The 12,630-nt window shown below is 44.4% G+C and overlaps 1 protein-coding gene across 3 annotated transcripts in view; it reads right to left on the bottom strand.

Annotated features, from left to right (window-relative positions):
* Positions 1 to 12,630, bottom strand: part of LOC132406332 (glutaryl-CoA dehydrogenase, mitochondrial-like) — a 36,507-nt gene that overhangs the window by 15,165 nt on the left and 8,712 nt on the right. For all 3 annotated transcript variants that reach the window (XM_059991862.1, XM_059991859.1, XM_059991860.1), the window contains exons 4-8: positions 8,767 to 8,829; positions 7,756 to 7,926; positions 7,262 to 7,391; positions 5,577 to 5,793; positions 17 to 120 (exon numbers count right to left, since the gene is read on the bottom strand). In XM_059991862.1, the coding sequence (XP_059847845.1) occupies positions 17 to 120; positions 5,577 to 5,793; positions 7,262 to 7,391; positions 7,756 to 7,926; positions 8,767 to 8,829 (685 nt within the window). The remainder of the gene's footprint in view (positions 1 to 16; positions 121 to 5,576; positions 5,794 to 7,261; positions 7,392 to 7,755; positions 7,927 to 8,766; positions 8,830 to 12,630) is intronic.

Below are 12,630 nucleotides of genomic sequence, written 5' to 3'. Positions count from 1 at the left end.
CTTCCAATCCATTTACCTATCCAGTGCATACTGCCGAGCTGTTTCCAGACAGAACTCAGCAGCTCCCAGGGCACCCCAGGCAATTCCATACCGTGCATTGTTCAAACACCCAAAGGGACCCTGGAAGAGTAAAAGAGAAACAGAAACTTTACAGAATTCATTACAGCTCAGATATACCTTGTGGGAGAGAGAATGAAAAGCTAGTAGAATGGTCCAAAACAACTTATAATGCAACATCAGCTAAACCAAATAGCTGATTATTAACTACAGGAGCAAGAAGTTGGAGGTCCATGAGCCAGTCCTTGTTAGGGTATGGAGGTGGCGAGGGTCAGTAACTTCAGCAACTTTAAATTCCTTGGAATGATCAGACAGAGGATCTGTCCTGGGATCAACACGCAAGTGCCAACACAAAGAATTCACAGCACAGCCTCTACTTCCTTAGAAGTTTGCGTAGATTCAGCATTCCACATAAAACTTTAGCAAACTTCAGTAGATGTATAGTGCAGAGCATCTTAACTGTTTGTATCATGTCTGGTATGGAAACACTAATGCCTAGAAATGGAAAAGTCTACAAAATGTGTGGACACAGCCCAGACCATTAGAGGGAAAGCCCACCTCATCATTGAGGGCATTTACAAGGAGCACTACCACAAGAAAATTGCATTCATCAAAGACCTCCATCATCCAGGCCATTTTCTCTTCTTGCTATTACCATCGGTAAGGATGTACAGGAGTGTTAAGATTCTACACCAACAGGTTTAGAAACAGTTATTACCCTTTGAACATCAGGCTCTTGAATCAGCGTAGTTAACTTCAACTTTGAACTGATTCCACAATCTACAGATTCCCTTTCAAGGACTCTACAACTCGTATTGGTATTATTTACTTACTAATTTGCACTATCTGTCTTCCTTTGCAAATTGGTTGTTTGTCAATCTTTATGTATAGTTTTTCAGAAAATTCTATACTATTTCTTTATTTTCCTGTAAATGCCTGGAAGAAAAATATCATAGTAGTATGCGGTACTTTGATAATATATTTACCTTGCCTTTGATTCAGTCCAAGGTTCAGTACTAGTGGAATTTTAACAGAAAGAGAGAAATAACAGGTCAAAAGGTACACATTGCTCTCCTGAGCAATGCTTTTTAAATGTTTGAATGTTCCTGAAATCAAAGAAGAATCAACCTAGTACCTATTACAACTTCAGAGCATGGAACTTCTGACAAAGGCGTGCTGAGATTTGGTTAGGGACTAGCTTTATTTGTCACATGTAAACTGAATCAAAGCATATAGTGAAATAGACCAGCTGAGTTCCTACAGCATTTTGTGTGTTGCCTGAATTTCCTGCATTTGCAGATTTTTTCTTGTTTGTAACAGTACATTGTTTACATTAACAGCCAAGGATGTTCTTGGGGCAGCCTCCAAGCGTCATCATGTTTCTGGCACCAACATTGCATGCCCACAACTTACTGATCTTAACCATATGTATTTTGACTGAGTGAGAAAACTGGATCACCCAGATGAAGCCCATGAAGTCACGAGGAAAATGTACGAACACCTTACAACAGGGGCAGGAATTAAACTCGGATCACTGGCACTATAAAGCATTGTGCTAACTGCTAATCTACCGCATCACCCCCATTAATAAAATGTTACAAAAATAAATAAATAGCGCAAGAGAAATAACGAGGTAGTGTTCGTGGACCATTCAGAATTCCGATAATAGAACACATGAAGCTGTTTCTAAAATATTGGAACATGTCTGCAGAGAGATCAGACCTGGGAAATGAATGTACAAGGGTATACGTGCTATCACAGGGACAGAAATGTGGGCAGAGGGGGTGGGGTGGCCCTGTTGGTAAGGAATGAGATTCAGTCCTTTGCAAGGGGGGACATAGGATCAGGAGTAGAGTCTGTGTGGATAGAACTGAGGAACAGTAAGGGCAAAAGGACCCAAATGGGTGTTGTCAACAGGCCACCAACTAGTAGCATGGATATTGGGTGCAAGTTGAATAGGGAGTTAACATTGGCATGTGGCAAAGGTAATGTCGCAGTAGTTATGGGGGATTTCAACATGCAGGTGAACTGGGAGAATCAGGTTGGTGCTGGACCCCAGGATAGGGAGTTTGTAGAGTGCCTATGGGATGCATTCTTGGAACAGCTTGTACGAGAGCCGACCAGGGACAGGACTATTCTGGATTTAGTGTTAAGTAATGAATAGGATTTGATAAGCGATCTTGCAGTAAAGGAGCCATTAGAAGGTAGTGATCATAATATGATAAGTTTTTATCTGCAATTTGAGAAGGATAAGGGCAGCTCGGAGGTGTCAGTGTTGCAGTTGAACGGGGAAACTATGGAGACATGACGGAGGCAGTGGCTAAAGTTGACTGGACGGATATCCTAGCAGAAAAGACAGTGGAACAGCAAAGGCAGGTATTCTAGGGAATTATGCACAAGGTGCAAAATCAGTTCATCCCCTGGAGAAGGAAGGGAGGAAAGGAGCCACAGTGGTTGACAAAGGAAGTCAGAGATTGCATAGCATTAAAAAAAAAGTATGACAGAACTAAGGTGAGTGGGAGGACAAATGATTGGGAAGTTTAAGGAACAACAGAACTTAACTAAAAAGGCAATACGGGGAGAAAAAAATGAGGTACAAACGCAAGCTAGCCAGGAATATAAAGGAAGATAGCAAAAGCTTTTTTGGGTATGTGAAGAGAAAGAAGATAGTTAAGAACAATGTTGGGCCCTTGAAGAATGAATTGGGTGAAATTGTTATGGGAAACAGAGAAATGGCAGAAGAATTTAATAAGTACTTTAGATTTGTCTTCACTAAGGAAGACACAAGCAATCTCCCAGATGTATGGATGGGCCAAGGACATAGGGTAACAGAGGAAATGAAACAGATTGAAATTAGGAAGGAAACGGTGATGAGTAGACTGATGGGACTGAAAGCCGTGAAATCCCCAGGTCTAGATGGTCTGCATCCTAGGGTACTAAAGGAGGTGGCCCTGGAAATTGCGGATGCATTGGTAATCATTTTCCAATGTTCCTTAGATTCAGGATCAGTTCCTGAGGATTGGAGAATGGCTAATGTTATCCCACTTTTTAAGAAAGGAGGGAGGGAGAAAACAGAGAACTATCAACCTGTCAGCCTGACATCGGTGGTGGGGAAGATGCTAGAGTCCATTATTAAGGATGAAATAGTGGCATATCTAGATAGCAGTGATAGGATTGGGCCGAGCCAGCATGGATTTACCAAGGGTAAATCATGCTTGACTAATCTGTTGGAGTTTTTCGAGGATGTAACCAGGAAATTAGGCGGGGGGGGGGGGGGGCGGGTAGATGTAGTGTACCTCGATTTTCAGAAGGCATTTGATAAGGTCCCACATAGGAGATTGGTGGGTAAAATCAAAGCTCATGGCATTGGGGGGAAGACATTGACATGGATAGAAAACTGGTTGGCAGATAGAAAGCAAAGGGTAGCTGTGAATGGGTGTTTCTCAGAATGGCAGGTGGTGACTAGTAGGGTGCCACAGGGCTCGGTATTGGGACCACAGCTGTTTACAATTTACATCAACGATTTAGATGAAGGCATTGAGAATAACACCAGCAAATTTGCTGATGATACTAAGCTGGGTGGCAGTGTGGCATGTGATGGGGATGTTAGGAGAATTCAGGGCGACTTGGATAGGCTGGGTGAGTGGGCAGATACTTGGCAGATGACGTTTAATGTGAATAAGTGTGAAGTTATCCACTTTGGGAGTAAGAACAGGAAGGCAGATTATTATCTGAACGGTGTAGTTAGGTAAGGGAGAAATACAAAGAGATCTAGGAGTCCTTGTTCATCAGTCACTGAAGGTGAATGAGCAAATGCAGCAGGCAGTGAAGAAGGCTAATGGAATGTTGGCCTTTATTACAAAGGGAATTGAGTACAAGAGCAAGGAAATCCTCTTGCATTTGTACAGAGCCCTGGTGAGACCACACCTGGAGCATTGTGTACAGTTTTGGTCACCAGGGTTAAGGAAGGACATCCTGGCTGTAGAGAAAGTGCAGCGTAGATTCACGAGGTTAATTCCTGGGATGCCTGGACTGTCTTACGTAGAGAGATTAGAGAGACTGGGCTTGTACACACTGGACTTAAGGAGATTGAGAGGGGATCTGATTGAAACATATAAGATTATTAAGGGATTGGACAAGATAGAGGCAGGAAATATGTTCCAGATGCTGGGAGAGTCCAGTACCAGAGGGCATGGTTTGAGCATAAGGGGTAGGTCATTTAGGACAGAGTTAAGGAAAAACTTCTTCTCCCAGAGAGTTGTGGGGGTCTGGAATGCACTGCCTCGGAAGGTAGTGGAGGCCAATTCTCTGGATGCTTTCAAGAAGGAGCTAGATAGGTATCTTATGGATAGGGGAATCAAGGGATATGGGGACAAGGCAGGAACCGGGTATTGATAGTAGATGATCAGCCATGATCTCAAAATGGCAGTGCAGGCTCAAAGGGCCGAATGGTCTACTTATGCATCTATTGTCTGTTGTCTTCAGGCTGCTATACCTCCTTCTCAATGGTAGTAACAAGAAGGTGTGTCTCAGATGGTGAGAGTCCTTAATGAGTCCTTTTTGAGGCACGGCCTTGTGAAGATGTCCTTGATGGTGGGAAGAGTTATGCCTGTGATAAAGCTGGCTGAGTCTACAACATTTTGGGAATTATCTGGGAGAACCCAAGTGTCATAGGAGAATCTGCAAATTCCACACAGACAGTATCTAAGGTCAAGATCGAGCCTGGGTCCCTGAAGTAGCGGTGCTAACTGCCAGTTACTGAATTTCATCATCATTATGTGTCATATGACATTAACGATCATGGTCTTCTGTCTTTTGGCCCCATTATGTTGTTGTTCTTATTCTTTTCTCTATCCATGACCATAATTGTTCTTAGCAAATGTTTCTACAGAATTGGTTTGCCATTGCCTTCTTCTGAACAGCGTGACCCCAGCCATTATCAATACTCCAAAGACAGTTTGCCTAGAGTCAGTGGTCGCATAACCAGGGCTTGTGATATGCACCAGCTGTCATACAGCTGTCCAGCAACTGCTCCCATGGCTTCATGTGACCCTGATTCTGGGGAGGACTAAGTAGGTACACCTTGCCCAAAGGTGACCTGCAGGCTAGTTGAAAGGAGTCCCTTACACCTACCCTGCCACCCTTTACACCACTGAATTTGTACTGCTTTACTCAACAGCAAGATGTAACCCCCAATCACACCGTGTTAGTACACAAGATCAAAAGACACGTCCTTATATTGAAGCTGTGCCTTCTGCTCCTGGTCTCCCTCACTATTGGAAACATCCTCTCCACATGCACTCTATCTCAGCCTTTCAATATTCAATAGATTTCAAGGAGATCCCTCTCATTCTACTAAACTCCAGTGAGTACAAGCCCAGGGACATCAAACTCTCCTCAAATGTTAGCCTGTTCACTCCCGGGATTATTCTCATGAACCTTCTCTGGATCCGCCCCAGACTATTCATTCAAAAGCCTATTATTTACAGGGACCCTGCTCTAATGACAGAGTCACTCACCCTGAGTCCCACTGCATTGGGAAGCAGATTTTCAGCAGGAACCTCAACGTCCTCCATCAGAATCATCCCAGTGGACGAGGCCCGCAACGAGAACTTGCCTTCGATCTTTGGCATGGTCAGCCCCTTCATTCCTTTCTCCAGCAGGAAGCCACGTACTTTCCCATCGTCACACTTAGCCCAGACCACACAGATGTCAGCCATGGGCGAGTTAGTAATCCTGGCAGGAGAAACAGGCACAACTTTTCACAAGTGTTTTTCTTTTCCAATCAAGAACACAAAACACAGGAGCAGAATTAGGCCATTAGCCCCAACCGAATCTGATCACCATGTCTGATTTATTATCCCTTTCAACCCCATTATCCTGTCTTCTCTGTCACCTTTGACACCCTTATTAATGAAGAACCTATCAACCTCTGCTTTAAATACACCTAATGACTTGATCTCCACTGCCATCTCTGGCAATGAATTCCACAGATTCACCAGTCTAACCCTCCATTTACCACCTCTGTTCTAAAGGGATGCCCTTATATTCTGAGGCTTGCCTTCTGGTCCTAGACTCACTCAACATGGGAAACATCCTCTCCATGTCCACTCTTTCTATGTCTTTCAATATTTGGTAAGTTTAAATGAGACCGCCCCTCTGCTAAACACCAGTGAGTATAGGCCCAGAGACATCACACTCCTCGTACGTTCCAAGAGGACCACAGCCTTTCATGGTTTGGAGGCTTGTGTGCTTCAATGACCCAGAGAGCTACAGTGGCTGGAGTCAGTCTTAATGCTTTGGCTCTTGGTAGTGTCACCCATGCCAAACAGGTAAAAGGCAGAGGCCAGACTAAGAGTCATCCACTTGTCCTCCAGGTTCAAGGGTTCAGCTCAGGACGAAGAACCCCGACTGGTAAAACAAAAATAGTTATGGAAACAGCAAAGAAGAATCCATCGATATCTAAGTGTAATGGTATTAGAAACACAGAAAACCGACAGCACAATACAGGCCCTTCGGCCCACAAAGTTGAGCCAAACATGTCCCTACCTTAGAAATTACTAGGGTTACCCATAGCCCTCTATTTTTCTAAACTCCGTGTACCTATCCAAAAGTCTCTTAAAAGACCCTATCTTATCCGCCTCCACCATCGTTGCCTGCAGCCCATTCCACGTACTCACCACTCTGCATAAAAAAAACTTACCCTTGACATCTCCTCTGTACCTACTCCCCAGCACCTTAAACCTATGCTCTCTTGTGGCAGCCATTTCAGCTCTGGGAAAAAACCTCTGACCATCCACATGATCAATGCCTCTCATCATCTTATGCACCTCTATTAGGTCACCTCTCATCCTCCGTCGAGTATTCCTGAGTATCCACCCGGAACTTGCATGGCTGATAGTAGTGAAAATCAAGAAGAAGCTACTGACACAATGAAGGAAACTATGAACACTGCCAGAGATGGCGGATCTTTATTGCTGCCCTAATCACCAGAAGCATAACAGGCAGTAAGTACGCTCTCAGGTCAAGTGAAAACCTTGGACCCCAAGTCTGTCACTCAGATTATCTCACATCTTGACAGCAAGTACTCTGTACAAATTGTGAGTCCTTGCAATTTAGGTAATCAATAGTAAACTTGTACAGCCTCCAACCACCTCTGTATTAGAATGAAGGAAAAAATGCAATCAATATTACACCACATTACCAGGTCTTTGATCCATTTAGTGTGTAGGTGTTACTGCTAGTGTTGAACCTTGCCCTGGTTTCCATGCCTGAAGGATCACTTCCGTGATTTGGTTCTGTTAGACCAAAGCAACCCAACAATTCCCCTTTGGCTGCAGGGACGCAAGGACAGAGAAACAAAATGAGCAATTACATTAAGGCAGGTTACAGCCAAGCCAGATTCATTGCATGTACATTGAAATATATAGTGAGATGCATTGTTTTGTGTTAACAACCACCACCAAGGATATGCTAGGGGTAGCCTGCAAGTGTCACCACACAAAATATTGCAATAGAATTACAATAAAAATTGTGTCCAGGACAGACATCCACCACTAAGCAAGCTAGAGCGCCCATACAGACATCAACTTAACAAGTATATGGGTGATGCTTCTGTACAAAATCAATTATTTCATAGTTCATTGTAAAGGAACCATGAGCTTATGCACTGGTTATTAATCAGAGATAGTGACTAACCCAGCTTTGGAAGATACCGTTGTTTCTGGTCTTCTGTGCCATAGGCAGCAATTGGATACATGACAAGGGAGGACTGGACACTCATCACAGAGCGGTAGCTACTGTCTACACGTTCGACTTCCCGTGCGATTAGTCCATAGGACACGTAGGAGGTCCCTGCACAACCATAGCCTGTAAACAGAACCTACTATTAGACTCCCAATTTCAGTATCTACCCAGTCAAAAAAAATCAAACTGCCTTTAAACCAATACCCAAGTGGTTCCCATTCCATTAAATTACGCTTGGAAAACAAAATGCAGAAACTGACATTGCATGAATTCAAGAAAATCTGCAGTTGCTGGAAATCCTGAGCAACACACAAAATGCATGGAGGGAAATTAACATTTTTGGCCAAGATGCACCATCAGGCCTGGAAACAGAGGGGCAGATGCTAGGATAAGGTGGTGGGGGAGGGGGAGGAGTACAAACTGGCAAGTGATAGGTGAGATCAAATGAAGGGGAAGGTGGGTTCGTGGGCAGGGATGGAAGAAGCTGGGATGGAACAAATGGAAGAGGAAAAGAGCTGAAGAAGAAAACCAATAAGAGGGGACAATGAACCATGGAAGAAAGGGGAAGGGAAGAAAACCAGAGGAGACGATGGCAGGTGAGAGAAGGGGCAAGAGGGGAACCACAATGTGAATGGAAAATTTAAGATGGGGGGGGAGGAATGGGGGATGGGGAGAGAGAAATTACCAGAAGTTACAAAAATCAATGTTCGTGCCATTAGGTTGGAGGCTACCTAGATGGAGTATGAGGTGTTGCTCCTCCAAATGAGTGCAGCCTCATTGTAGCAGCTGAGGAGGCCAAAGACAGACAAGTCCAAATGGGAATGAGAAGTCAATTTAAAATATGTGGCCAATGGAAGGCAGATGAAGCGAAATTGCTCGACTGACATAGTTTGTTTATTGGCTCAAGCTTTAAGTTGTCTTTAAACCAATGAATGGTGAAGGCAGGTTCAGAATGTGTGTTACCTTTAATTGTGGAGCCTAAGACTCCCAGCTCACCCATCTCCTGCAGAATTTCACGGTGAAACACTGGGAAGAGGATGGAAAAATGTGAATAGTTAGAGATAAAGTCATCAAATAAACTTGTTTGAAAGTAGACTGAATATAAGTACAATGTTAGATTAACAAATTTCACATTAGAGTCACAAAGCACTACAGCACAGAAACAAGTTCCTCAACTCATTAACCGGTTTTTCTGCCTTGTCCCATTGAGCTGCGCCCAGACCATAACTTCCATACCCCTCCCATCCATGTACTTACGCAAACTTCTCTTTAATGTTGCATTCAACTCTACATCCACCACTTCTGCTGTTAACTCATTCCACTCTCACCACCCCGCATGAAGACCCCCTTCAAACATTTCACCTTTCACCCTTAATCTCTGGGTCTAGTCTTACCCAATCTCAGTGGAAAAATCTGCATGCATTAACCCTATCTATACCCCTTAAATTTTGTACACCTGCATCAATCTTTATTCTCCTATGCTCCAGGGAATAAAGAACTAACAGTTAACCTTTCTCTAATACTCAGGTCCTCAAGTCCCAGCAATATTCTTCTAAATTTTATCTACTCTTTCAATCTTATTGATACCTTTCCTGTAAATGGGTGACCAGAAATACACACAATACTCCAAATTCAGCCTCAACATCTCATACAACTTGGACTTAACATCCCAATTACTGTACACAATGCCCTGATTTATAAAGGCCTGATTTATAAAAGCCAACCCTGTTGGCTCTGGTCTGGAGGTATCAGGGAAGCAACATAAAAACAAGCCCACCCTCAGAGTTGTGCGTAGTTTGTGATGGGAAACAGACAAGGAATACACAGGTAATGTATTTACAGTATGTACAGAATTGATCCAGGGCAACCAGATCCAAAGGGGTAATCCAAAAAACGAAATTCACAATATGAAAACAGGTCAGAACACAAAGACTACAAGTTTGTTCACGGGAAACTAACGCAATTTTTCAACTATCGATTCTCCCCAACGGCTCTCTCTTTCCAGAGTACTTCCCAGATACCAGCTTCTTTAAACTGCATTCTCCAAATTCTGATTGCAGCCATCCTGACAAGGAGGCAGGATCCAGCTCCCTCTGAACAGAGATTGACAGCGACTCGGCACACCCAAAACTAGCAAAGCTAGACAGAGAGACAGAAACCCCCCCCAAAAAAAAAACGGGCATGCGGTGTGCAGCATATAACACCTCACCAACAAGAACAAACTTCTCTTGACTTTACAACAAAGTAACACTAACTCATGGACTGAGACAGCGTGTCTACCAATACATTTTTGTTCCCTTTCTTATAACAAATATCAATACAATCATTTTGGCAATCAAAGACCAATGTGTAAGGCATTGGTTCTGGTTCTACATGAGATACAGAGACACTTTTTCTATGGTGGAGTAGTTACTTTGGTGCTTGTCAAGCTTCAAATACCGTTACCATCCACCAGCAACAGCACCGCGCCCACACCTGCAGTGCTGGCGTTAAGCTCCAGCTTGAAAGGCTTGCTGGAATCAGGTGCGGCAAGAACAGGTATGTGGCACAGCAGCATCTTCACATGCTCAAACAAGGCCTGGCACTCGGGTGCACGCAAACTTGCGGCAAGAGCTCAGCAGGCTAGTAAGTGGGGACATGACTGTGGAGAAATTTTGACAATGACTATCCATACCAAGAAAACGCTGTATCGGGCACAGGGAAGGAATGTATTGCCCCCATCTTTGCATCAACTGGACGTACTTGACCCTGGCCAACGACTCTACCCAGACAGGTAACCGAAGCTTTCCCGAATCACACACAACCAAATTAAGGGTCAACAAGGCCTCACCTAAACGCGCGAATACATGCTCAAAGATGTCCATATGCAACAGCCAGTCAGCAGAATAGACCACCAAGTCGTCTAAATAAGCCTTGCAGTTAGACACCCCTTCTAAAACTAGAGACACAAATCATTGGAATGTCGCGGGTACATTACACATTCCAAGTGCCCTGATGTAACACTGGAGGAAGTGGTCTGGAGTAAGAAAGGCAGAGATTTCACTGGCAATGGGACCTGCTAATATTCTTTTAACAGGGCAAGCTTACTGACAAACTTGGCTGAACCTACTCTGTCAATGAAACCTCCATACACAGCAGTTGAAATGTCAGGCACCGTAACAGCATTTACCTTCCAATAATCTGTGTAGAAGTGGACAGTTCCATTGCTCATGGGCACCAGGATGCAGGGGAAATCCACGGATTAGAGCTAGGACGGGCTGGCCCATGGTTGAGCAGGTAGGTTGCCTCCTGCTGCAGCAGTGCTCTTTTGGTGGGGTTCACAGGCTTAGCACCATTCACAACAATGTCACGCTCCAACACATTCATTCCAGTAGGCACATCGTTAAACAATGCCGGATAATCCTGAATTAATAGTAACAGAGCTGACTTGCAGGGGATCAAGGTGTGACAACTGACCAGGGAGTTCCTGTAACACTGAAGAACTCTGCAATCTGGCATGCTGCTCTGGGGCATTCCACGACACTAGGCCATCATGGAGCCAGCAGCCCCCACTTTCGAAGACGGAACTCCCAATCTCTGCTCCTGATCATAATATGGCCTTAGCATGTTGATGTGGCACACAGGGGTCTGTCATCTACGGTCAAGGGTATGAAGATTGTAGTCAGTTTCAGAAAGTTTGCGAGCAATCACCCAAGGTCCTGAAAAGTGAACCTGGAGAGCTGATCCAAATATGGAAAAATTTCCAGACCCAAATCCCCAGGACCAAAGCAGTAAGGCACAGTGCATCTTCATCTCAGCCTCTGAGGATGACAGAGTCTAACTGGCATGTGCACAAGCACTGCAGAGGCATTCTCTGAACATTGGATGAGGACTTTGGGAAAGCTCTTAACAGCTGCTCTAGTGGCCCTCTAACAGTATGGCCAATGCCCAAGGATTTGCAGTACTGTATCCTAGGGACTCTTGTACAGTTTTCTGCCCTGCAAATAATACAAAAGGAACATCAGTGTCCCTGTCTCTGCTATGTTCCAAACAATAGACACCCAACGTAGACTTTAGCGCTTGATGGAATCGCTCTAACGTGGTGATGATGATACGCACTGGAGACCTTATGATGGACTGAAAGTGTGTTCATAACCTATGCAAAACACTCTGGACATCAAATTTGTACCCCAATCAGTCTGTATAACTCTAGGCAGACCAGATGAGGAGCAGAACAGCATCAAGTGTTTAATTGTAACAAGGAAAATGGGTGGCTGCGCACATTACGGTCAGCAAAAACCAGTTTCCCAACTTGCTTTTAGGCAAGTGACCTGTGCAATCCACCCGCACTCACACCGATGGCTCTCACATAACAGGAATCTGGTGAAGAGGCATGAGGTATAACCTGGTTAGGTTTAGCTATGTGCTGGCACACTGGACAGGTTCGGCAATAGCCATGGCAGACTTCATTTAGGGCCAAGAGAAACAGCGTAAAATGCAGTTATGTTTTAGTAACACTCAGGTGTTGGTTATGCGCTAACTGTAACACATACTGTTGGTAATTGGTAGCTATCACAATGTGAAAAACAGCACCCCAGCCCAAGCCATTGGATACAACTGGCACCCACTTACACATAAGCAAGTCATTTCCTCTAAGCACACTTCTTGCCCCTGACCATATCAACCTCCCAAGGATCTGCCCATTGAGTCGCTATCAGCTGCTTGCGATAGAATTTCCTTCGGACCCTTCACTGCAGAGTTCGGCGCTACCGGAGCCCCTGCGACTGAGCCAGGTTGAGGTGGCGCAAAGATGGAGGCGGAGAGATTCATTGCATCTTCAAGTCTGCG

The sequence above is a fragment of the Hypanus sabinus genome, chromosome 16 (assembly GCF_030144855.1).
Source record: "Hypanus sabinus isolate sHypSab1 chromosome 16, sHypSab1.hap1, whole genome shotgun sequence".
Taxonomy (NCBI): domain Eukaryota; kingdom Metazoa; phylum Chordata; class Chondrichthyes; order Myliobatiformes; family Dasyatidae; genus Hypanus; species Hypanus sabinus.
This window is presented reverse-complemented; position numbering and strand designations above follow the sequence as displayed.